At 40.2% G+C, this 24051-nt stretch overlaps 1 protein-coding gene across 4 annotated transcripts; it reads right to left on the bottom strand.

Annotated features, from left to right (window-relative positions):
- Positions 1-356: 356 nt before the first annotated feature.
- On the bottom strand, positions 357-23649 carry LOC109030136 (mid1-interacting protein 1-B). Of its 4 annotated transcripts, none has more exons than XM_019040953.2 (2): positions 23520-23649; positions 357-3350 (listed from the first exon to the last, which is right to left on the bottom strand). In XM_019040953.2, the coding sequence occupies exons 1-2, from the start codon at positions 23537-23539 to the stop codon at positions 2756-2758; spliced, it is 615 nt and encodes a 204-aa protein (XP_018896498.2). In that variant the 5' UTR covers positions 23540-23649; the 3' UTR covers positions 357-2755. The 4 variants fall into 4 exon arrangements, with proteins under 4 accessions (XP_018896498.2, XP_018896497.2, XP_072157820.1 ...); XM_019040952.2 differs by lacking the exon at positions 23520-23649 and adding an exon at positions 18003-18208; XM_072301719.1 differs by lacking the exon at positions 23520-23649 and adding an exon at positions 17580-17600.
- Between the last annotated feature and the right edge of the window lie 402 nt (positions 23650-24051).

Genomic DNA, 24051 nt, shown 5'->3' with positions numbered 1-24051 from the left:
TTTTTGCACGAATTTTCTCAAGAATAAAAACTTCTCAAACTAATCCTTCCGAAAAGATAGTTACCTAAGATATCACAGAACAAATTATTTCTTCGTTAGGTTTTTTCCTTATTTTACTGAAATCCACAAGACTTTAGAAATAATTAGAGATTAGTGATTTTTACTTTGATTAAATTCTTGACTTTTTCTAGGATAAAGCAGTTATTTTTTCTAGCTTTGAGACTTTTTTTTATTAAGTTTAAAACAAACTGTATTCAAATGTCTTTAAACTTTGAATTAGGATAACTGATTTAATATTTATAAGTAAATCTAAGATTAAAATTTGGAAAGGTTCGAAAATGAGAAGAGTAGCGAAGTAAGGTACTCAACAATTTTTTCTTTATTTTTTACTATAAATATGGTATTCTAATTACATACAACTACTTATGCAATTAAAATTACAAAATTGAAGATAATCTGTAACTATGTGCACTTAAACTTAGCTATCAAATAGAAATGATGTCTGTACAAAAATTCATTGAAATCCATTATTTGCAGTGGTCAAAGCACTATAGAGATACATTTGTTTTCTTCCAGTCTGCCCTCAACAATCAATGATAAGGGAAGAAGGAAATGGCATCCTTCTAATATGGCTGAGTGTATGATTAGAATGATTAAGCAGACAGCATTTCAGTGGCGTACAATAATGGAAAACTAGATTCTTAGGCACAATTTTGGAAAGATAGGATGCTCAAAAAAGCGTTTTATAGCAAAAAAAACAGACTTTCAAAATGATTGTTTAAAGTACCTAAAGTTAGAAAAAGCTTCGGTGCTGAGTGCACTCTCCACTTACCATTCAGAAAAAATGTAAATCCAATAATATTCTTCTAGAGTGAGAAATGAGAATAGTGCAGCTGCCTATTATGCATATATAAACATTGTGTTGCATTTACAGAACATGAGCAATGAGCTATAAGCTTTAACCACAAAATATTGGCATCTAGGAAAATCTGAAAGTTGATAGTCTTTGCGTTACGTGAACATACTTACAAGAAAATCCAACTGAACACTGACTTTAAAAAAAAGAAAAAATTAGATTAAGTTAGATTTATCTTTTTAACTGAGCAATAAATACAGAAGCAAATTATATTCACTTCAAATTCAACTAAAGTACGTAAAAGAAACAAGGCTACTCACAATTCATAGCTTACTCGCCTCTCTTATGGACTACTTACAAGAACTTGCTAAGTAGTCAATTCAGTGCAATTGACAAATCATACAAAAAAAGGCCCCTCGCACTATCCATTCATCTCATTCGACATTTTGGGTCAGATTTTCGTACAATTTGAAAACTACACAAATCAGTCATCTCAACTACCTCTATTTCAAGCTAAGACTAGTTTCTTTTTAAAAACTATTTGAAAGGAAATTAAAACATGAACATTCTTTCGCTTTAATTCATCTGACAAAGAGGTCTGGTTTGCTGGTGAGTTGCACAGGAAAAGAATATAAATCAGAATAATGGAACTACTCGGGAATAGAACTCCAACATATTTGTAAAACTTGACGTTCACTCCTTCTAGTCTACCTTTTGAGATAAACTTTAAATTCTTTAGATGAAAGAAAAAGTACTTTACTAATGTTACAACAGTTTATGGTGGAAGAGCATGTTGAACGGCTTAAAACAGAATGCAGAGGAGGCTGATATGCAATAAAAATGATGGAGTTCTCTCCGCCAAGGTTCTTTTGAAGAATGCAAGATTAAAAATAAAAGACAGAGCTTCATACTCTGTTTATGATAGAACCTGAGGTTAACAATATGAGAAATGCAACAATTTGCGATAATGAAAGAATTTCATGCCGTATACAATGACAGTAAGCTGGTATCTGGATATAGAAAGCGCTTCATAGAAGCCAGAGCACATCCGTTTGAAGTTAATTTAAAAAATGTACGTACAAATGAAAAGACGAGAGATAGAAATGGGCGGTTCGAGGGAGGTGAATTATCAATTTTTAAAAGAATTCTTCCATAGAAAATTAAAACACAGCCATGGGTTTTCATACATTTCAATACGTCAAAATGGTACAAGAGTTGGTGTTGGTGAAAGCGATTAAACCTCAATAAATTTTGAGCTGATTTTTCAAACCAAACATAAAATCCGACCGCCAGCTAGCGACAGTCTACTTATAAAGTTTAGATCACAGAATTCAAAGGAGCAGCCACGCTCTTTTTTTTCTCTCAATTCTTTTTTTACACCTCAATTTTTTTCAAGGTATCTATTTATTCTTTTTACATCTGACGATGAATGAGCACCACGTTAATTTTCCTTCTCACCTCGCGCAGTACAATTTATTTCGGACAAGACGAAACAATAAAAAATATAAACAGTACTTGGTCGAAAGATGATCGGAAAAAGAGTATGGTACATCGGTACGAAAGCTAACCGCACTCAACTTTCTCTTCCTTCACGAAGAATGCAAAACGAAGGATATCAAGTTTTAGGAATATAAAAATAAATAAAATAAATGGTAAAAAAATACACAAAGGAGAGGAATCTTACAATTACTTCGACGAAATTTATAAAATAATGAATCACAAGTAGTTTCGATTTCCGCGAAGATTGCAAACCCTCCGAGCGAACAAAACATATTACAAAAAGCTGCCTCCAAACGCGACGCAACGTAAAAAAAATTCAGAGATGATAAAAAAAGACGAGAGAAAAAAAGGAAAAAATAAAAATAGAGGATGCAATCCATGCACTCATCCCAACGGACATCAGACGGCGCCGCCGACATCGTTTTGGTACCTACTGGTGAGATATCGCGCAGCCTCAGTCATCTGCTTGAGGGAATGGTGGAGTCCTCGAAGGTGCCTTCGGAAATCGTCCTCGACGAAGCGAATGTAATTGCATTTACTAGATTCGGACTCGCCCTCGATACCGGAGTCATTCTCGAGCCCAACTTCGGAGTCGGTGTCGCTGATGGTCGAGCCTGAGGAGTTGGTCGACGACACCGAGGCGGTCGACGGCCTGCGGACGTGGGTTTTCTGTGACTGCGAAACCTGCGTGACTGGGGAGGGTTGAGATTCGGGGACGGGGCTGTCTTTGCTGCCCCAGAGGAGTTGGTTCTTGACCGAGTTGACCATGGTGTACATGCTGTAGAGGTCCGAGCTGGCCATGGCGCGCTTGCCTTCCATCTTCAGGTCCGTCGTGTCGGCCATGTCGCCGACTTTCAGGTCCATGAGCCGACATGGAACTAGGATCGTCTCTTCCATGTCCTGCACGGCCGTCACGAAGTTCTCCATAGTCTTCATGATGCTGTGTTTTGAAAACTCTGTGTCCTTGTGACTGGCCAGTCGTTGTAAGCAATTCCTGCAACAGAAAACAAAGCCCACCGTCAATCGACACGTTCCGAGCGAGAGATTCAACACAGATAGTGGCATGCGGTGAAGGTGAGCGCACCGAATGTGCGAAAATCCAACAACAACCGCGACGAGCGTTATTTGCGAAAGGACCCAAGCGCCGAAAACTCGAGAGCCATCGGAGACTTGACGTTTAAGGCAAACCGGACTCGATGAGTTTTTGACGCTCGAATCTTTTCGTAGATGATCACGATCAGCCTCGTCTTTCCGATAAAGCCCGGCTGAAATAATTTCTGACTGATTTTGATAGCGATTGCTTGGGCTCGTGTTTCCTAGCTAAGGAAGAACGGCGTAAGTGCGATCAAATGTTGTCAAATTTCCCCATATTAGCTTATATATATATATATCAGTCGTTGCCTAATTTCCTCCAATGTTTTATATTTTAAACAGAGAACCAAGCAACACCGAAACTTGCAATTTTGCAATAATTTTCTCATGATCTACAGTTAATTTACAGAAAGTTTAAAGGCGTTGCCAAGTGCACAGAAAAAGTACAGTTTGATGGTTCTGTGAAATGAGCATGATAATTGCCAACAATCGCATTCACCAAAAGTGTGGTGAATGATTTTACCCGTCTGTATCACTGACAACTTGTCAAAACTCGAATAAACTCAGGGTAGAATGTACTGTATTTCTGGTAGAATTTGCCATATTCTTTTTCAGTGAAAATTAGTTCTCTGTTAAAAAAATAAAACATGCGAGAGAAAATGAGGCAAGAATGAAATGCTGTTCGGCCGATCCCGTCCTACTATATATTTCCTTACATCTGGAAATGAAGGATGACCTGTGGTCCTGTCTTCCAGATATTTATTCTTAGTTTCCTTCACGAAGGAATTTAACTCCATTTCAATGTTGCCAAATTTCTCCTCGCAAATTGCCTATTAACCAGGAGAGTCTTGGGCAATCGTAACTGAAAATTTTAATGAATTATCCTCAGATTCCATGCAAAACTAGACAAAATCGATAAAATTTGCACAGGTACAGTTTTGTAAGATAAATTGATTGTTTGAGTCCGTTTGGCAACCTTGGAATGGAGTTACAATCCTTCGTCCGGGAGACATTAAATACAACTACATTTTGCAATTCAGAACTACAACTCTTGGCTCGGTTAAGGAACAACGTATGTACCATTAGTTTCTCTGTGTGAATACATTTTTCTTTACAGATGAGTCGGAAAGAATTGTAGTTCCTAACTACAAAATGAGTTCAATTATAAAAACTATGAAATTATGTTGTTGGTGGAGGGGGCACCGGGGTCATTCTGCTCCCCTGTGCCTCCTGCGTCAGAAATTTCTAGTTCCGCCTAAGTTTAGAGCACTCAAGGCGAACCCTGGGCGCGCGGACGGATTAAGTCGTAAAGATGTACTTGAGTAGTGTCAATATGAGCTAATCGAATATGACGTAAAAATGCAGGCCGCGCGACGACGTGCTAAGGAAGAACGCTGTATGAGCCTCAGACGTTGCTAAATGTACTTCGATAAAACACGAATTTCTTGTACACACAAGGTGGCTACCAAAAGTTCGTTTTATCATTCCCTCACTTCTTCTGATGAAATTCTCCGATTTTTTTACGATAACGTAAGGTCACTTGATTGACGTGGTCAAAGCGTTGACACAACGACGCGATCAGCTGGCCCACTGCGGACCCGATTTTAACGTGGAACCCGGCTCCATAAAAAATTCCCTGACCGTTGGACAAAATTCCCTGACTTTTCCCGGGCGAGTTGCATTCCCTACTTTTCACGGTGTTGCCGGTTGCTAGCCACCGTGATACGTTTCCCTTCCAATTTTTCAGAGAACTTTACTCCGCTGAAAAAAAAAACTCTGGGCGTGGAAGCCGTACTTACGGGCGCACAGACATACCGTCCACACTCCGGGCTCAGAGGCCAGAAGTTCCGGGCGTCGCACTCGGAGCGATCGAAGCTACGGTTGTTCCCATGGTTGCCACAGGATTTAGAGAATGAAATTCCCTGACATTTCCCTGACACATTTTGGTGAAATTCCCTGACAATTGATGATGTGACGGATGGTTAAGAGGGCATAATTGAAAATAGTTTTTCGGCAAAATTTGTTGTTCGAAATCTCAAACCCATCCTAGAAAGCAAAAGAAGGTGATTTAACAATTCCCTGACATTTTCGTCATTTTCCCTGACTTTTTAAAATTCCCTGACATTTCCCAGTTTTCCCTGACTGTGGCAACCCTGTACGGTTCCAAGACCCGGAACTTTCGGCCTCTGAGCACGGAACGGACGGTACGTCTACATAGCCCATAACTTTTTTCCAGTGTCGCAATTCAATCTACAGAATCTGAAAGTTAAAAGGAGAAACACTCTTAACTCTCCTCGAAAATGAATATTTCATGGAGGCAACATTGAAAAGTTGATAGAGCGTTCTTCCTTAGGCCGGCGGGTGAGGTCGGATTATCCTAACCGGTGGCGATTTGCATCGTCACCGAGCTGGGTGCGTGAAAATATTACAGGAGTCTCCGGTGAGCCTTGGCAATGGTCAATTCAAATGCGCGCCGGAGTTCACGCCGAGACGTGGATGACATTCTTCTGCTCGTCAAGATCGGGCGATTCGCCGTTGCAAACGATCCCATTACCGGCGCTTGCTCACCTTCGGCGTTATGCGTTATTTCTTCTCCGAGGTGCTGCCGGCCTTTGAGACGAGCATCTCAATGATAGGACGTCCTCAGATTTAAACGTACCTTTACGAATCGATAATCGACCCATCTAACTCCTCCCTTCCTACTTTAGACGCGATTTTGATTACATTTTGCGATAGATCGTATTCGATGCATCATTGGTTCAATAGGTATCGATTGGTTCAACATGTAAACATAGCCTCAAAAGTCCATTCAGAAATCTGAGGGAGCGGGTTTTTTGTGATGGATTTTTCATTCTTTTGAGTATCAAATGAACTGCATTTTGCAATTTGGAACTATAAATTCTGGCTCATCCGGAAAAACATTTATGTGCATAGGGAAACTAATGGCACATACGTTGTTTTTAAACCGGGGCGGAACTTGTAGTTCCTAATTGCAAAATGTAGTCCAAATGGCAATGCAAGATGTTCGGAATTAGCTCATTTCAGCATTCCCACCTTAAATCCTAAAATTTTCATTTGAGGTTATGTTCTATTGTTTTGAACCGAAAGATACATCGAACCACTGTCTAATACGATCCATTAGGAACGATACTTTCTGGCTCGTCCGAAAAAACACTTGGGGAAACTCGGTCAATGGCGATTCATGCAGGTTAGCAAAATGGATTTCGTCCATTTCAAAGTGGGTAAAGCAATCCTTAGTTTACCACGACAAGTTGCCTTACCCCGAGATTTTGATGACGGTACAACAACACTTTCAACTTCAAAACATCACCGCTAATGCAGTTCAAACGAGACCAATGCAAGAAAGTATGGGTTAGTAAAATACCAAGAAACTTTACACACCCCTTATCCATAGTATCTTAGCCGTTCTGGCTCAGCGTGAAGTGGACAGAACCAGAGAGAGCAACTAAAGATGAGAAGCCAAACTACTACCTTCCTCGAAAACAAAATTGCGGGTAGAAAAAATTAAACACATACCCGAAAAAAGATGTGGGGTGGGGGTGGGTGGGAAAAACTATAGGCCTATCGATGGAAACTTAATCACTGCACTGATGGTGATTCGTTTCAGAACGATCACGAAAAAAATGTCAAAAAGAGGATTTGAACAGGCAACATCCAGCAAAATCACTGCCTTTATCAAAAACGAATTCGTGCCGAGAAAGGATGAAACACATACCCCAAAAAAGGGGGGAGCGAGGGGAGGGTCAACACTGTAGATTAAAATGTATTAAAGTTGAAAACTCAAAATTTCATCACTACGCAGATAGATCGTTTTGCAACAATCACAAAAAAGAGTGAAGAAGTTCGAAAAAGTTTTTGTGAGAAAAAAAAGCGCAAAAGGCACTGAGGGAGGAGTGAACCGAAACTGGAGATCAAAGTGTGTGCGTAGATGTTATCACTACATGTGGCGTTCGTTTCGACTTTCGAGATGATCACAGGGGAAAAAGGTCGAAAAAAAGTGGTAAAACGAGGGTGTTGAACACGCGATGAGTTCTAGGGACCGAGGATGAGCAACTAGTCAAACTAACGACGAGGATTTTGACGAGAAATGATGTGCGGCGATCGGAGAGTTGGACACTAAAACAAACGCCGGCCGCGCGTTGGGCTCACGGGCTGAATTTTTTTTGCACGACCCTGAAGAAGGAGCGAAGGCCTCATCCGATAACTAAGGCCAGCGCTAATTAAGATTCACGGCGGATGAAAAAATGATAAAATTAGGTCAACAGACAGAGGCAGGACAGCTGAGAGCTCCGGCCGAGCCACGCGGAAAAAGATGGCGATAATTAAAATCACCATGAATTCCGATTCCATGTCTCCGCTAATACTACGTTATAGCCTAACGCATACCTCCCCGCCCGACCGGTGTTTATGTATCAAAGCTTGCGACACATCCCACCGGTGAAAAACAATCGCCCGCTCCGCGTCGCTCGTAGAATTAAGTTTCGACAAAAAAGAAAATTCCTGACGTTCCCGAGGAAAATTCTTCACTGATTCGGGAAAGTTTTAATTTAAATTGAGACAATTTTAAAATTCGATTTCAACGGAGAAAAAAGCGAATTCCTGACTTTCCTGAGGAAGATTCGCCGCACTTATTCGGAAAATTTTTAAGTTAAGTAGAGCTAAGTTTAAAATTTGATTTTAACGGAGGGGAGAGAGAATTTCTGACTAATTAGGGTACAAATTCCCGACATCATTTTATTGTTATTTAAAAAAAAGGGGGAATTTTCGACGCACTTTCTGATAGGGCGAATATCACACGCAGTGCGATAATCTCACAAAATCAAAAAATTCTCATCTTTCTTGGATATTTCAAACAGTCGCCATCAAAAAGCTGGAGATGATGGTTCGTCCAAACAACGTAAGAACTTTCTGAAAGTTAGCATGACAAACACATCAAGGGACCTTCCCAGGTCTAGTGAAAAGCGAGTGTTGTCATCTTCACATGCCGAGAGGTTGTTACTATGCAAAGTGACTTTTTCACTGTTAATTAGCGAATCTTGTAATCATTGGAAAGAACCGAAATTGCAGGATTGGGTGCGAAAAGATCACTCTTCAATTTCAGTGTTTCAGAATTTCCTTTTACACGCTCTTCCTTGAATGCTCGTAGAGAGATGAAATGTTAACTGAATCTTGATCATCATATCTCTAAAGTTCTTTAGCGCAAATCTCGAGTTGAATGATCTAACACTTTTCCCACACAAAAAAGCAATTGCTGGTGAAAATCCTGAAAAAGTCCAGCGGAAAAGTTCTCTTTCCGCGGCCAAACCCGCAATTGGACTACATTTCGCAATCAAGAACTACAATTTCCGGCACATCTGTAAAAAAACACGTGTCCATAGAGAGACTAATGGTGGATACGTCCTTCATAAACCGAGCCCGAAATTGTAGTTCTTAATGGCAAAATACCGTTCAATTTGGACAAATTTCCACGATCGAAAGTTCTTAAGCAAGAGGCATTTACAGTTATTTTACGGTGCGGAACATTGAGCACCATCTTGGATTGAAACACCTGATGATGCTCAACAAGTTATGATTTTTTTCACTTCTGACCCGAGTATCTGTGCTGCCGTGCTAAAAAAAAGTCGTAGGAGCCCTCAGACATTGCCAAATTTCCTCCGATAAAAACCGAATTTACTGAGAAAATCGTGCTTATTTGATTCCAAAATTTTCACACAATTTTGTACGCAATTTAATCTAAAATATCGGAAAGTTTAAAGGAAAAACACGCACAACTTTCCTAAAAAATAAAGGTTTTATTCGGGGAAATTTGGCAACTCTCGAATGTTCATACGGCGTTCTTCCTTAGCACGGCAGTATGTAAGGAGAGTGCGGACGACCGGACGTGTCGAAATATGGAGCTCTGAGGGCGCAAAAGGGCAGCCAACCTTCCAACATAAAAAATGTCACTGCCAATATTCAGATTCCAACATCAAACCAATATGCCAAAGAATGTTCACAAATGGGCGTTTTCCCGAAAAAATGAGTGAATTTAAGCAAAAACTAAGTCAAATGCGTGCTTTACAAACAATTTTTGTAACAATTGTAATAATAATTGACCGCCTTTTTGGGCCCTGAAAGCTCCTAAACCTAACTTCAAAATCAAAGACATGCCCTCGCTCTTCCTATTTAGGTACTCTACTCCCAACATGTTTAACATGTTTCGGCTCCAGGAATGAGAGCTTTCTTGTCGCCAGTCGCTGAATTCTTGCAATGGGCTCCTAAGCGGCGTTCTTTCAAAGAAAAGCCGGATGTTTTTTAAAAAACGCCACACACATCAAAACATAATCCTCGGCACTCGATAATCCACTGGAAAAAATGCAGTATTACCCGAAATGCATGAATGACGATCGACTCCACCATCCACACCACCATTTAAGGCGAGACCGACATCGCACTCTACCGGCACGCTCGGGCACTAGGATCACTTTCACGAAACGAAAAAAAAAACGAATTCAATTGTGTTTTTTGGAAAAAACTAAACGGAATACGTCGGAGTTGATGCGCAGGGGACTCGAAGGCGACGAATGTGAAGACGCTCTTTGAGAGTCGTGGCTCGGACTTGGGCGAGCGCGGCGGTGGCAAGTGACAATGACTCCTTTCAAAGCTGTCTGTGAAACCAAATGACACACTTTTCAACAGCTGAAAGACAAGGTCTAATCTTGCATCACATGCCCAGTGCCGGCTCGACGAGCTTATAAGCCAATTACTAATATTAGCTGAGTGCCTGATCGGTAGTGACAAATTTCAACAGCCGGTGAATACATCAACCAGCCGCGTTGCCTATTCGGTCGGGCGCAGTCTCCATATAGATTCGATAGACAAACGCCTTAGAAAGGGAGGAGGAGGTCTACATATAGATTCGATGGACAAACGCCTTAGAAAAGGAGGAGGAAGTCTACATATAGATTCGATAGACAAACGCCTTAGAAAGGGAGGAGGAAGTCTCCATATAGGTTTGATAGACAAACGCCTTAGAGAGGGAGGAGGAAGTCTCTACATAGATTCGATAGACAAACGCCTCAGAAAGGGAGGAGGGAGTCTCCATATAGATTCGATAGACAAACGCCTGGAATATCTCTAAACTATAGGAAAAAAACTCCGGTCGTAGAGGCCGTACTTATGTGCTATATAGACATACCGTGCGCGTTTCGGGCTCGGAAGCGGAGAGTTCCGGGTATAGCACCGGGAGCAATCGGTGCTACGGCTGCTGCACCCGGAACTTTCGGCTTCCGAGCCTGGAACGGGCGGTATGTCTATATAGCCCGTGACTGTTTTTTCAGTATTCCGAATTCGTTGTTTCCTAGACAAAGTAACGTAAGTCCGTTCCAAGGCTACAAAATTAACTCTAACAATTCGATTTTTTACAAGACAGGGTGTCCTAAAATTTAATTTCGAAATTTCCTGATATTCCGTACGAGATTTCCTAAATGATTATTCGCGCGAATAAACTGACTCTCGTTTGATTTAAAAAATTAACGTATTTGATGAATTGACTCAAATGTTTGAGGAATGCTTGCAGCACTCGAAATTTCCTGATCTATGACCAACTTTCCTCATATTTTCCTGATGACATCGAATTTCCTGCTGTATTCCGGTGTTCACTGATGGAAGACACCCTGAAACATGTACCTACGCAATTTGCGTCCGAACTTTGTCCGATTTTCGCATGACATCAGATGAAAAAACAGCGAAATTTTCAGTAAGGTAGATATTCCCAAGACTCTACGATTGAAATTGCCACTAGCGAGGGGAAATTTGGCAAGATTGAAATGTAGTTACGCTCTTTCATTTCCGGGGCTTAAAAATTTTAACAGACTATTTGCGGATATAACGGACAAATGCTGATCTTTTTCGTGTTTTCTGACTGGAGATGCGGTTAGTTCCGCGAACTAAAACGGGTATTCTGGTAAAATTTGCGATGACTATCTGCAGAGCTTTTGGTGCTCTATTTGTATATTTTTCTTAGAAAGTTCAATCGGCAGCACTGCAGGCTGGTGCCGAAATGTTTATTGAAATTTTTTCAAGCGCGCTGGCCGTGCAAAATATTAGCAGAAAACGCCAGGTCATTTTACGGCCTGGCTGTCCTCGCCTTAACTGATCGCGTAGGTCGGCTGCTAAAACAACGTATCTTGTTAAAAGCGTTGCCGACTTGTAGTCCTCTTCGATTAGAACTGTTCAGGAATACTTAATACAATGATATAAACGCATCAATAGTTATTTAATTTCATTAATTTATGTAAGTGTTCATTTTAATTGAGCCAGGGACCATTAAATTGCCGCTTAGACCGTGTACGTAGAAGTCACTTATTTCTCTCTATACGGTGGAAGGGCAGTATGCAACCGTCTGAGGAAAACTTGAACTTCGAGCTGATAACGTCAAAAATTGCTCAGAGGAGATTTAAACCCATGTTTTGACGGAAAACGTCACGTCAAGACGAAATTACGACGGTTCGAAATTTGCAGCTCATAAACTAGCTATAAGAAAAATCTAGGCAGTTTTATTTTGTCATGTCAAGGGTTAAATTGACTTCATTCGAAACTTACTAATTGCGATATGGAGAGCGCGTTTACAGTCACATATTCTAAATTCAATAAGTCGACTCAATCTGGTAAAGTTGGCTCTACTAGAAAATTGGGCTGCATTTTCCGATTGGGAACTACAATTTACGGCTCAATTTAGAAATAACGTCCGTTTCATTAGTTCCGTTAGTATGCGCATAATTGTTTCTACGGATGGATCAGAAATTGTAGTTCCTAGTTGCAAATGCATTACAACTTGCCCTTCAGCATTGCCAGAGGGTTTGTTTCTATACGGACGGTTGCATGGCGAGGAAAATTAAATACACGCGGGAAAATGACGATTAAAACTTGCGGCAAGCTCATTAAAAAGGACGCGGTCTTGGCAACATCGCAAAAGCGGTCCGTGCCTCGTTCTTTAGAGGAGGAAAGTGATACCGGTATGAATTAACATAATGTCAACGAATATCAAAAGACGATTGAACTAATCCCTACCGAAAGATACTTCGTAACATAAGCTCTGAGTTATTTCGCGAGAGGATCGCGTTATAAAAATACAAAATACTTTTCCGGATCTATTCTCAATACAATGAAGAACAGCGCGAGTTTTTAAAACGGGATCTCGTTCATGTATTCGTACTGAGAAAAAATCGATATAGCTGCCTCGACTAGAGTCGATTATTTGATGGATTTAAATGGATGAAACGCGGTGTTGCCAATTTGAGATACAATTTGAAAACGGAGCCAATAGGAATCAATATAGCATAAATACATCTGCCAACGCCGAAGAGCAATGGCGTGGCGTGCGTTGCGATGTATCGATTGATCTGCCATTTAAACCTATGCAAAACTATCGATAAACAGGGTGTTCGCAACGAACGCCTTAATAATCGATTATTTAATACAGCTTTAAATGGGGAAATATCGATAATCGATAATTCATGCCTCGCCACTGCCGAAGAGCACTGGACCAGAATCGGACCAATCAAAATTAATTCTCCGCTGGTGCTCATTGGCGGGGGATTTCTCAACTCGGCCAAATATTTTAGATCCCGCGTAAACTGGACATAAAAATTCATCAGTTTTCATGTGAGAAAACGAGTAAAAAGAGATTTCGAAAGAGTGCAAAAGTATTAGGCGGTGCCACGGAGGGAAACGACAACAACGAAAAACGAGACGCCGATATGCCAAATCGAACGAATTTCTCGAGGAATCTTCATTGAGAAACTGATTACGAGCAACAGTGAAGCGTGAATCGATTTTGATCCATTTGAAACTATGATAAAAAATCGGATATTGAGGTACACCCTGATAATCGATCTTTTCCCATAGATTTAAGTGATAAATTAATCGATTTATCGCACAGAACGACACACCGTTGATTCCGCGACACGACGACATTCCAACGCGAGGTGCGAAACATTTTCCTTCTCCCCTGGGCAAGATACACGTGTTTGCATCAAAATGAAATACATCCATTGTGATTGGCCCTTGCCATGCACGTATTCTCGTGGATTTTAAGGCTCATTTCAGAATGGACACAGTTGCTTTTGACTTAATTACGTCCACATGAGGAATAAGGAAAGTAAAAAATCCGCGGCGATACTTCGAATCCGACAGGGAACTCCGATTTCGTTCCACCCGATCCGGAGTTCTCCGGGATGTGTAAAAATAGCTTTTAAAACGAAATGATCCTGCGTAACACTCGGATGAAGACGTCAGTACGATACGTAGAATACGATTGGAGAAAAACCGTTGGAATTAAAAGCTTCGATAATTATGAATTCAGCTTCGGAAAAATATGCCGAAAAAACGTACTTTAGAAATCACAGGATTTTTTTCCCTATAGAAAAACGTCGATAAAGCGGCGGTTTTTTCGATCGAAGCAAGAGAGAAATTCGCGTCACGTCAAAAAAATTCTGTTTACAATGAGATAGCGAATTTAAAACTATGCAAGTTGTCCTTTCGAAATTCATTACCTAAACTTATTAGGTAAAAGTTTCTCCGTCAAATCGGTTTTCAAGCGCACCGTTTTACACAACGGATTTACTCAAACCGTTGGAAAACCAAGAGAAAAACCGTTGGAATTAAAAGCTTCCATAATTATGAATTCAGCTTTGGAAGGCTATGCCGAAAAAACGTACTTTAGAAATCACATGATTTTTTCTTCCATTGAAAAACGTTACCAAGCGGCGATTTTTTCAAATCAAGAGAAGAATTCGCATCACGTCAAAAAAAATCCTGTTTACAATGAGTTAGCGAGAATTCAAAACTATGCAAGTGTTCCTTTCGAAAGTCATTACATACACAAACTTCTCAATGTTTTTCCGTCAAATCGGTGTTCAAGCGCATTATTTAACACAGCGGATTTATCAGACGGAATTCAGCCAGATAGTTGGACGTTCTTGAGTTCGCAAAATTTCTAGGAGAAAATTTCAGTAAAAAAAAAGAAGAAAAGCGAATCCTCTCGATAAAGTCTAAGCGCCATGAACTCATCATATGTATGTTGATCGACGAAATCATACGGGTTGCATTACAATTTGTTGAGTGTTAAAGCTACAACCGGAGATATTTCAGCAATATTAAGTAATTATAAGCGCGAAAAAACCTTCGCACAAATTCTGAGAAAATCCTCGTCAAGATAAACAGCATTGAAAACGTTAATTTTTCATTAGGACAAGTATAAAAAAAGACTGCACTGGGATGATCTTATGATCCGGTGAGGTAATTAGTCATAATTTCCGAGACATCTGAGGTTAATTGCTGGGAGCGGAATTCACTGTAGATAAGATAACCCCGGCTCATTCATATTGACTCATATGTAAGCACTCAGATACAATAAGTAAGCGAGTATTTTTGACGAAAAAAATTGCGCTCGGAATGCGTTTACACTGCTGATTACAATTTGTCAACGTGTTTCATGGGTAGGGACCGTTTCGGACCTACGTCACGAACAGGTGTGGATTATTCAATATGTACTTTATCGACGAGCCCACTTATCGATAAAGAGGTTATGTTATTGTTAGGATCCAACAACTCAGTGGGCATCTGTAAACGATACTGACGTGTACCACTTTCAGAGGCGAATTTTCCTTTTGATGCGCCTGTGGGGAAAATTAAAGAATTTGAAACCGAAGCAAAGAATTATTCCGGCAATTTCTAAAAAGGCAAAAATATTGACGCCGGTTTTAAAACTTGCAAGTTGCAACTTGGACTGCAAGAATAAGCCAATTTCAAAATTCCCTGGCCCCTGGCACTGAATTTCCCTGACTTCTTACGAGGAGAAAAGAAAAGAGCTAATTTAAAAAGCGCGGAAACTATGAAGCAACGCGAGATTTTAGTTGCTGGGCCGTAACGCTGAGAATTTAACAAAGAATTAGAAGATCGACATTTAAAGTCGCTCGTTCTTGGACATAAAGTTCAACTAAATTGCATGATACAACTATTTCAACTCTGGAGTCGCTCAAATTGTATCCATCCAGTTGAAGGCGAACTTAACTTCTCACTCTCGTTTTCGTACATTCAGACGTTAGCGCGAGCGAAGGGCTGAATTTTGATATTCGCAACTTAACTCGAAATGAATATCGAAATACTTTACTGCAGGGAGAATGGAGTAAAGTTTTGAGGACCTTTCGCTCCGATGGTCATGAAAACACGAAGATTACGACGAAAGTCACTCGTTCTCGCGTTAGCAACATCCGACCGTTTGATCAAACGGCAGAAATTTGACAAGACAAGAAAAAAAAACTTCAGTGAATCGAAAGAGACTCCTCACATTTTTTAGTCCAAAAATACGTACAACCCACTTTTGCTTGGCAGCTACTATTCTAGAGGCATAATGTAACAGAAACTCCTTTGGGAGGAATTTATTAGATCCAAGCAGTGAAAGAATTGATCCTAGGTATGTTGATGAGGCAAAGAGTGAAATATTCATGACTACGAGATAGTGCAATCTACTGAACTTGACTGTCTAGACACTTCATTAAACTTCATTAATTCAATCATTAAATTCACGAACACGCGGTGAGGATCATGTGGAATCATGATGGACCGAAATAAAAGAAATTAACCCACTAAACCCGGAAACACAACAGGCTTTAAGTGTGTAGTGAGAATTTTCAGCTAAATGCTGAGTTTTTTAACGCACATTAGCGGGAAAAAATTCCAATATATTTAAGTATGAACCCTAGAAGAGGTCTTGTTTTTACTCATGAATTTTTGAGATGATAACTCCGAATTTCTATAGATTTTAAAAATGAGAGGTAAAAATGTTGGTCCGCTATTCTTATCCTTTAAATGTTTCTACCAAAGTTCAATCCATTGAACCTCAAATAACAAATCAAAAGAACCAAAACATCGGATTCTGACATTTTAATCATTAGTGCATCAGTCTGCTGTGCATTTTAAATTTTCTAATAGTTAATACCTCAAGTATGAGAAGACAAAGGAAAATTAAAATCTAAATAAAGGTATATTACCTACTAGTCAGTCTAAGCCTTAAAACAAACCTTACTTTGAACCTTCATAATACCTAACTTGAAAGTTCTGAACGAAGAACAACTATTGGGCAATAATTTTCAAAACTCTTTTCAGACAGGGTGCAGAAACCTGAGGCAAGAAAACTCTCTTGGAAAAAATGTTTCAGGCCTTGATCTGATCAAATAAATGGAGAGTTCATAAGAGGGTGAAAATCATCAGTGCAGAAAAAAGTTGAGAAAAATTAATATCTCTGAGAAGATACCTCGCCATTGACTATTAGAAAGTAAGTACCTTTGAGAAGCTGAAGTTGAAAACTGAACTTGAAAAAGTGAGGTTAGGCTAGGTGTATATAATACACGAAGCACTCACTTATATTATCGACTTATTGCAAGGGAATTTTCTTTGATTCGATGGACTTAGCTAAGAAAATAAATTGAGCTTTGTGGAGGCAGGAATGGTTAAAAATGATTAAAACTAATGTTTTGACAGAATTGAATGATTAGTAATGTTTGATCTTGATGATTACTCGAGTATGAATAAGATCTGTTTTGATTTACTGACGCTCCAACAAAGTTGGGACCTTGAGTAAATTTTCTCTCTAGATATACACCATCTTAGAAAATTGACTTGCGCAAAGCTCCATTGATGGAACTAGATAGAAAATTAATTGAAACTTGATGATTGACCACATGAACACAGGGAAGGCTTGAACTCGGCTTTCAGTCTCGCCGATGTTTCACTTCAAATACAGGAAAATCAGTATGATAGAAGATTTTGAAAAGAAATATTCCTACAATTCTAATAAACAGCAATAAGGACAGAACTTTGCCTCACACTAAGTAAGACTAGGTTCTGGCAGAAATGTGCTAGATTCAAGATTGCGAAACCAGCAAATGGTCGCTTTAGCAATCGGCAAGGTCAGCATACATCAGAGTGATTACAACACATCAAAAGGAATCTACCAGAGAAGTTGCAGCAAAGATGCTAGTTGCACAGATATCTAAGCGTATCAATTAGGTACTAAAGAAGAAAACTAAGAGTTAATAAAATTCCTGCGGCAAAGGAAGAAAATCACCTGGATGGCCAATGGTAGACATGTGATACCATATTGAACTCGAAGTTTCCCAAAATCTCGAAAAATTGAAACGACACTGAACAATGTAACCAAACCGAAAAAATAGAACGTCCAAAGGGAAAAATGCTAGGTTTCAACCGAATAACTGGGTTATAAACGCACCGAAGCTGAAGGAATGCTGTTATCACTAAAACAAACTTGAAGCACCTCACGATGAAGCGCAGACTGTACTTTAGAAAGTCAACTTGGACTTCTCGAATTCGACCGATTTGAAAATTCTAAAAAAACCACAGACATGAACACTTAGAAAATCGAATCGCGAATATCACGGATTGATACGCGAATTTGAAACGGATCACAGACACCGCCCGCTTTCGGAGAAACAGAGGGATGCGTTGAAAATGCCGCAGAGATGAAACTTACCGGCTAGGTTCCATTGTTGAGATAGCGTTTTCCGAATAGTAATTTGGAGAGAAGGTTGTCTGAGTCAACATTCCACCTAGATAAAAAAATATCCAAAGTGTTGCTAAACCACACACGAGTACACTCACAAACTGAACGCTGCTAACACTCTCAATACAACTGTTACATCAGCTGGCTGAGCTGTTAAAACTCGAGAGCCGAGCCGCGTACGCTACTTATACGGGCCGCCGCGATGACGTATGCTGTTCGGGAATTCACGCGCCGACCCAGGAATTACACTGCCGATTTCCATGCCGTATAATTCAAACCACTGACCTATAGCAACTTGGAAATTTCTGCCCGCCGTCTCCCGATTTCCTCGCCGCCCTGGAGCCGCAATTTTCCGTCCAAAAGAAATTTCCCGGCCGGGTTTTCGCTTTCAGTGCGTCATCGGCGCTCAAACGCCGCCACGAACATCAGACATCACACCATGAGACTCGTCGCTGATTGGCCGATAGAAAGTGGAGCGCTCACTTGGCCGCCTCATATGAATTGAATGCATCCTCCGGAATCCGCATCTCTCCTCATCTGCCATTCTTGACCTGGGACAACAATGAGTCCTGGATATCATTTGCTCAATCCAGACTCATCCTCCCCTGCCCATTTTTGCACCCTAGCGTCAACGGTCAAAGCCGGCCGGCGCGGCGCGCCATCGGGCTTTCTTCTCTTTTGATAACGGCAAAGGCTTCCGCATGTCCTCCTCATAGCCGGCATAGTTCCGTTACCGTTATTTAGAGGAAGAAGCAAAATATTTCGTGCAATATTTACAAGTTTATGCCTTCTCTATACCGACGGAGAATATGATAGAAAAAAATATAAAAAATCGCTGAGAGAATAGAACTACCTATAGCAAAGAAAGGAAAAGTTTTTCGGGGATGCCCGGATGCGTAAAATTACGCATTTGCAAACTACATACTAGTAATCCCGAAACGATTTCCTTGCAATTCCATGATTTGACTCGAATTTTCAGTCGAGTTTAAAAAAATTAAAAAACTAGAGGGTTTTTCCTTCTTTTTTTAAAAAAAAATCCACATTAAAAGTGGCACGTGATGTTTTGCGAAAAGATACAAGCAGTCTACTCAAGTTTTAAAATTCTAATGTCAGAGCGCCGGAACGTAACGACATTTAGCGTAAGGGGAGAAAAATCGATCAACCTTCGCCCACTAATCGCAAACATGCGAAAATACTCATATATTTAAATTTATAATTCAATATTTTTTTACTTGCTCTTATGGCCAACAATTCTGGTGAGGATTTAATTTTAATTTTCGTAAAAATGTCAACTTTGCATCTGGTGGTCCTGGATAAATATCATCATTCACCGAAAGATGACTATGTGATTGGCACTGAGGCGGTCGCAATCGACGGGCGACTGAGCGGTTTGAATCGCCTTCAAATCGGAGGCATACGATTTGTGCGACAGTCAAGTTGATTGTGTTACGGTCGGCCAGGCGATACTTGAATCCTTGTCGCATTTATACGTGGAAGTGTGGAATGATCGAATCAATTCTATGATACTAAAAGGCACTTATCTCCATTCTGATGCCATAAGCTCTCTGTTTGATCGTGATATTGTCAAAAGAAGAATGAATGATTGGTATTGTTTCCGCACATTTTCAAGGTGGTCCTCTCGGTTGGTTCTGCTATTGGTCAGATGAAAGTAGGTGAAAAATATCGAACTTCGCGACGTAAATATGTGCATTTCGCTTTACTTTGTAGCAAACTTTTTTCCATAACCATTTGAATTGAAAGCTAGTTTTGGATTGTGTCGTTTTACTTGATATTTATTCTTCGAAAGAGGTTCCTAATGTGGCTCGTTTAGAGATGATATATTTTAGAGACCTCGCGCTAATACCTCCTTAATTGCATCTGTAAACGATATTTGTGAGGGTTAATTAAAAGGTTAAAAGACTTCGATTCGCCGAGTCCTACTCAACGTTTTGAGCAATATGTTCTGCATACGATACCTAGTTTGACAAACTTGCTTTGCAATAACTCCTCGATGCGACTTCCATCAGTCCTCTGGACCAATTAGGTGCTCAACAAGTCGTTTTACATTTTCACACTGAAAAAAATTTCGGTCATACATAGGAACTGAGCGTCCGGTGTTCCATGTCATCTAAACTATTTGGTTTGTCAAACTGAACTGTCGGTTCGTGTAAACAAACATTAGGCTCATATAATCGAGCTTTATTCGTCAGTTAACTTCACCGTTGAAGTTCGGCTTGACGAACCGGAAATTTAGTTTGATGAACCGGAAATTAGGTTTGACAAACCGAATCAGTTGGGATGATATGAACACCGAACTTTGGTTCATACGGCCGAACTTTTTTTCAGTGCAACGGGCGAAAAATGGTGCTGAACACTGAACTCGAGATCTGCTTAAACCAATTATATACCTCTTGAAAAGGATGCGACGTTCAGTAATATGCCGTCTTTCGACTGGTCTAGACTTTCATTTTGCGTTATTCTATTTTTAAACTTCTGATTCAGAGGGACTTCCTTGAAGTATAATACTTCCGCCACATCCGATACAGCTGAGGAGTGGGGGCTGGGGGCGCGATGAGCTAACTCGTAAAATTGTGGCAAATTATACATTCAGATCAGGCGCAGACTCCTACACACAATTTTATAGGCTTGGAACATCCACTTCATTCCAAATCTTGAGTAAATGGAGGATTTTAATGATCTTATAAATATGTCAGACATCATAAAATCATTTACGAACCCCAACTCAGTCGCTCTCTTTTTTCTTTTCTCTCTGCATCACCAGTTTACTACACTTCTGACTATTATTGTCATTTGTCAAAAAACCAGGCGGAATACGAAATGACACCGAAAAGAAAGTGAAGTTGATTTAACATTATGGATGTAAAAAGAGTGTGCGATAACTTATAAAATGCTGAATTACCCGCCACTGCGCAATTAATTTTACATATTGGCATTGCTAAAGTAACTAAACTGTAGCGGGTAATTCAGCATGTAATAAGTCCTCGCACACTATTTTTACATCCTGAATGTTGAATCAACCTCACTTTTTTTCGGTGAAAGCACCATAATTTGTGTACCCAAATCAATTTTTTTTAAACACGATGGGCACATTAAACAATCCTAAATTCATCTCATAAGTTAGAAAATATAAATTTTTGTGTGGGTCAGATTCAAATTTTCCGCTCCCCGAACAACCGAACTCCGAATTCTAGTCAAATATAGCATTCATCTTATTTCAGTATGCTTCACGATGGAAGATTTTTCCCCGTAGATTCAAGAAAGGGAATAATTTTTTCAAACCAAATATTGATATTTCCCGCTCACAAAATAACCGAAGTCCAAACTCTAGTCAAATTGAGCACTCAACTATTTTCAGTGATCTTGACGATGGAGAATTTTTTCCCCGTAAATTAGAGGAAAGGGTCAACTTTTTTCAAACCAAACATTGATTATTAATCGGATATGCTTGTTTTCGAAGGCTTGGAAGTTTCCAAAGCGTTCAAAGTGTTCTCTGTGACCCTTTCACAGGGAAGCAAGTTTTGTTTAAGTTCAACTTTTATCATTTCTAGTGACCCACTGCACCGTCGCGTCGGTTTTGGTCGATCGGTCTGGGTGATTCACATTTTATCGATTTGACTCAGTAAAAAAAAAAAAAAAAAAAAAAAAGGAAGTAACGCGAATAAAATTCTCGGAAGAGCCTCACATACGATAGCGAAACAATAGCATGACGTTTCTGCCGAGGAAGATCACAATCTGTCATTCAATTTTATTATCAACGATTTTAATCTGACGTCATCTGACACAAGCGATTGAAAAAAAATTGTCAATTGAGGGGCTTGAGGACAAAGCGCATAAGTGCAGTTTTTGCTATGTCGAGATATACGTGTTTTAAGTTTCGAAATTGCATGCATTCTTATGGCGGAAAGAGAGTTCAAACCGACTTTTTGATGCTTAAATGCATTAAGATTAGTTTCACTTAAAGTCAGTAATTCCACAATTTTTCAAAAACTAAACTGCACATGCGCCTTTGTCCTCCAAGCCCCTCAATTGTCAATTCGATTTTCCTCTGTGTTCAACTTGGAACTAAAAAGGTATGGTAGTCAGCATGAAACCGGGGGAGGGGGAGGACGGGGGGTTTTTTCACATGCACATACAGGATTTTACGATTATATCATTAAAACATTGTATAGTTTGGAGCTTCTAAAGTACATTAAAAAGTGAGAAAGGTGACACACTAAACGGTGCTCGGATTAAGATCCCGAATTCGGCGCCTATGATGGTCTAAAATCACTGGAAAGTATGCTGTATGGAAACGAAATAGAATCTACTCTTTTTGCGGTATGAATTCTACTCTTACATGGGAGTGAGTCACCTCTTCTTGCGGAGTTGACCCTACTATACGGAGCAAATTTCACGCTCCTTTCGTATCATTTAGGTTCTTTACACGCAAGATGGACTTCAATTTGCAATAAGGAACTACAATTTCTGTCTCAATTTTGAAACGACGTATGTATCATTAGTTTCCCTATGCACATAAGTGGTTTTACAGACGAGCCAAACATTTTAGTTCCAACTCCAACAACATACCCATGCTCCCGTGCTGAGGAAAAACGTTGTATGGACATTCGAGGATTGTCAAATTTCTCCCGAGAGAATGATTATTATTAAAGAAAGCAATGTATATTTCTCTTGGATTTTCCGATACTTTAGATCTACTTGCAAATAAACTTCTTTGAAAAATTGAAACAAAAATATTCACAAGTTGTCCATGAATTGCGTATTTTACCATGGAAGGTTTTACGTCGTTCGAATGTTCTTATGGCGTTTCTCCTTGGCACAGCACCAGAAGAGTGACTTAAATTGAGTGGGTTACCGCAAGAACAACCCATATGCAAGAAACCAGTTTTGAGAAAAATTCATTAGGAGGTTCAATTCGTCGCTAACTTGTTACTTTTTTGAGCTCTTGCGTTCTTATAATTATAGCCCCCGTCGAAGAAGGGTTACATAAAGATCCATGAATTACTTGGGGGGGGGGGGGGGGGGAGGGAATGCCTACGCACCCTGCATGGCCGCTTTGGTGTCCAACCCCCCCCCCCCCCCCCCGATGCTCTTCGCGCCTCATGCGTTACGCGATACTCTTATGATTTTATAAGATAGAATACGAAGTATGATTTATAGTTTGACGTATTTCTATCAAACGGAGCTAAGCGTCATCTGGGGAGGAGGGAGAGGGGGGCTTGGATTGGTGGGTGTTGCGAGACGCGATGCTCGTTCCGTCCTTTACTCCCAATGCTTTTCCATGGCACTTAGTTCCGTTTGACAGAAAGCGCTATCCGGGATTCTCAAATCCTCAAAAGGAACTCAATTTGGCACATAGTTCCGTTTAACAGAACTACATCCATTTACTCAACAAGATGTTCGCATATGGGCTGTTGCTGCAACCACCTCCTCAATTTGTTTTAGGCTTCAAATAGAGAATCAACCTACCTCCTTGAAGAAGAATTCATGAAGTTTTCGGAGCGATATCGGAGGAGAAATTTCCAGTCACAACACTAAACCCACATCGAGATGTTTCACGCACAAAATAGAAACTAGAGCGTCGTGCGTCACACAAAAGAGCCTCCACATCCACTGCAAATTCTAGTATTTTCTAATTTTATTTTTAAGAAATTTAAGCACTATTTTCACTTTTCGGCCGGGACGATGGAGTTAGAAATTCCTCTCGCACATCCGGGTCCGGGATGATGGCAGTCGCGGTGGGTGAGCGGCCGATCGAAAACTGGTGTTGCGGAGCCTCGTTTAGCTATTTTCGAAAAAATTAGACCAAGGTCAAGTTTAAATTGGCTCGAAAACCTCCCGAACGATTGTCAAACTCAGCCGACGCCGCCGGCGAATTTCTAGCCAGACGCGATTCGGCTCATTGTCGGGCTCGGGGTAGCGCCGCGCCGTTTGGAAATCGCCCAATTTTATACCGGATACGAGTTGGCAACACTGTATTTTGCCATTTAAATCCACTATA

This window comes from Bemisia tabaci, chromosome 6 (genome assembly GCF_918797505.1).
Source record: "Bemisia tabaci chromosome 6, PGI_BMITA_v3".
NCBI lineage: Eukaryota > Metazoa > Arthropoda > Insecta > Hemiptera > Aleyrodidae > Bemisia > Bemisia tabaci.
Note: the sequence above shows the minus strand (reverse complement) of the source record. Positions and strands in the feature narration are given on the sequence as shown.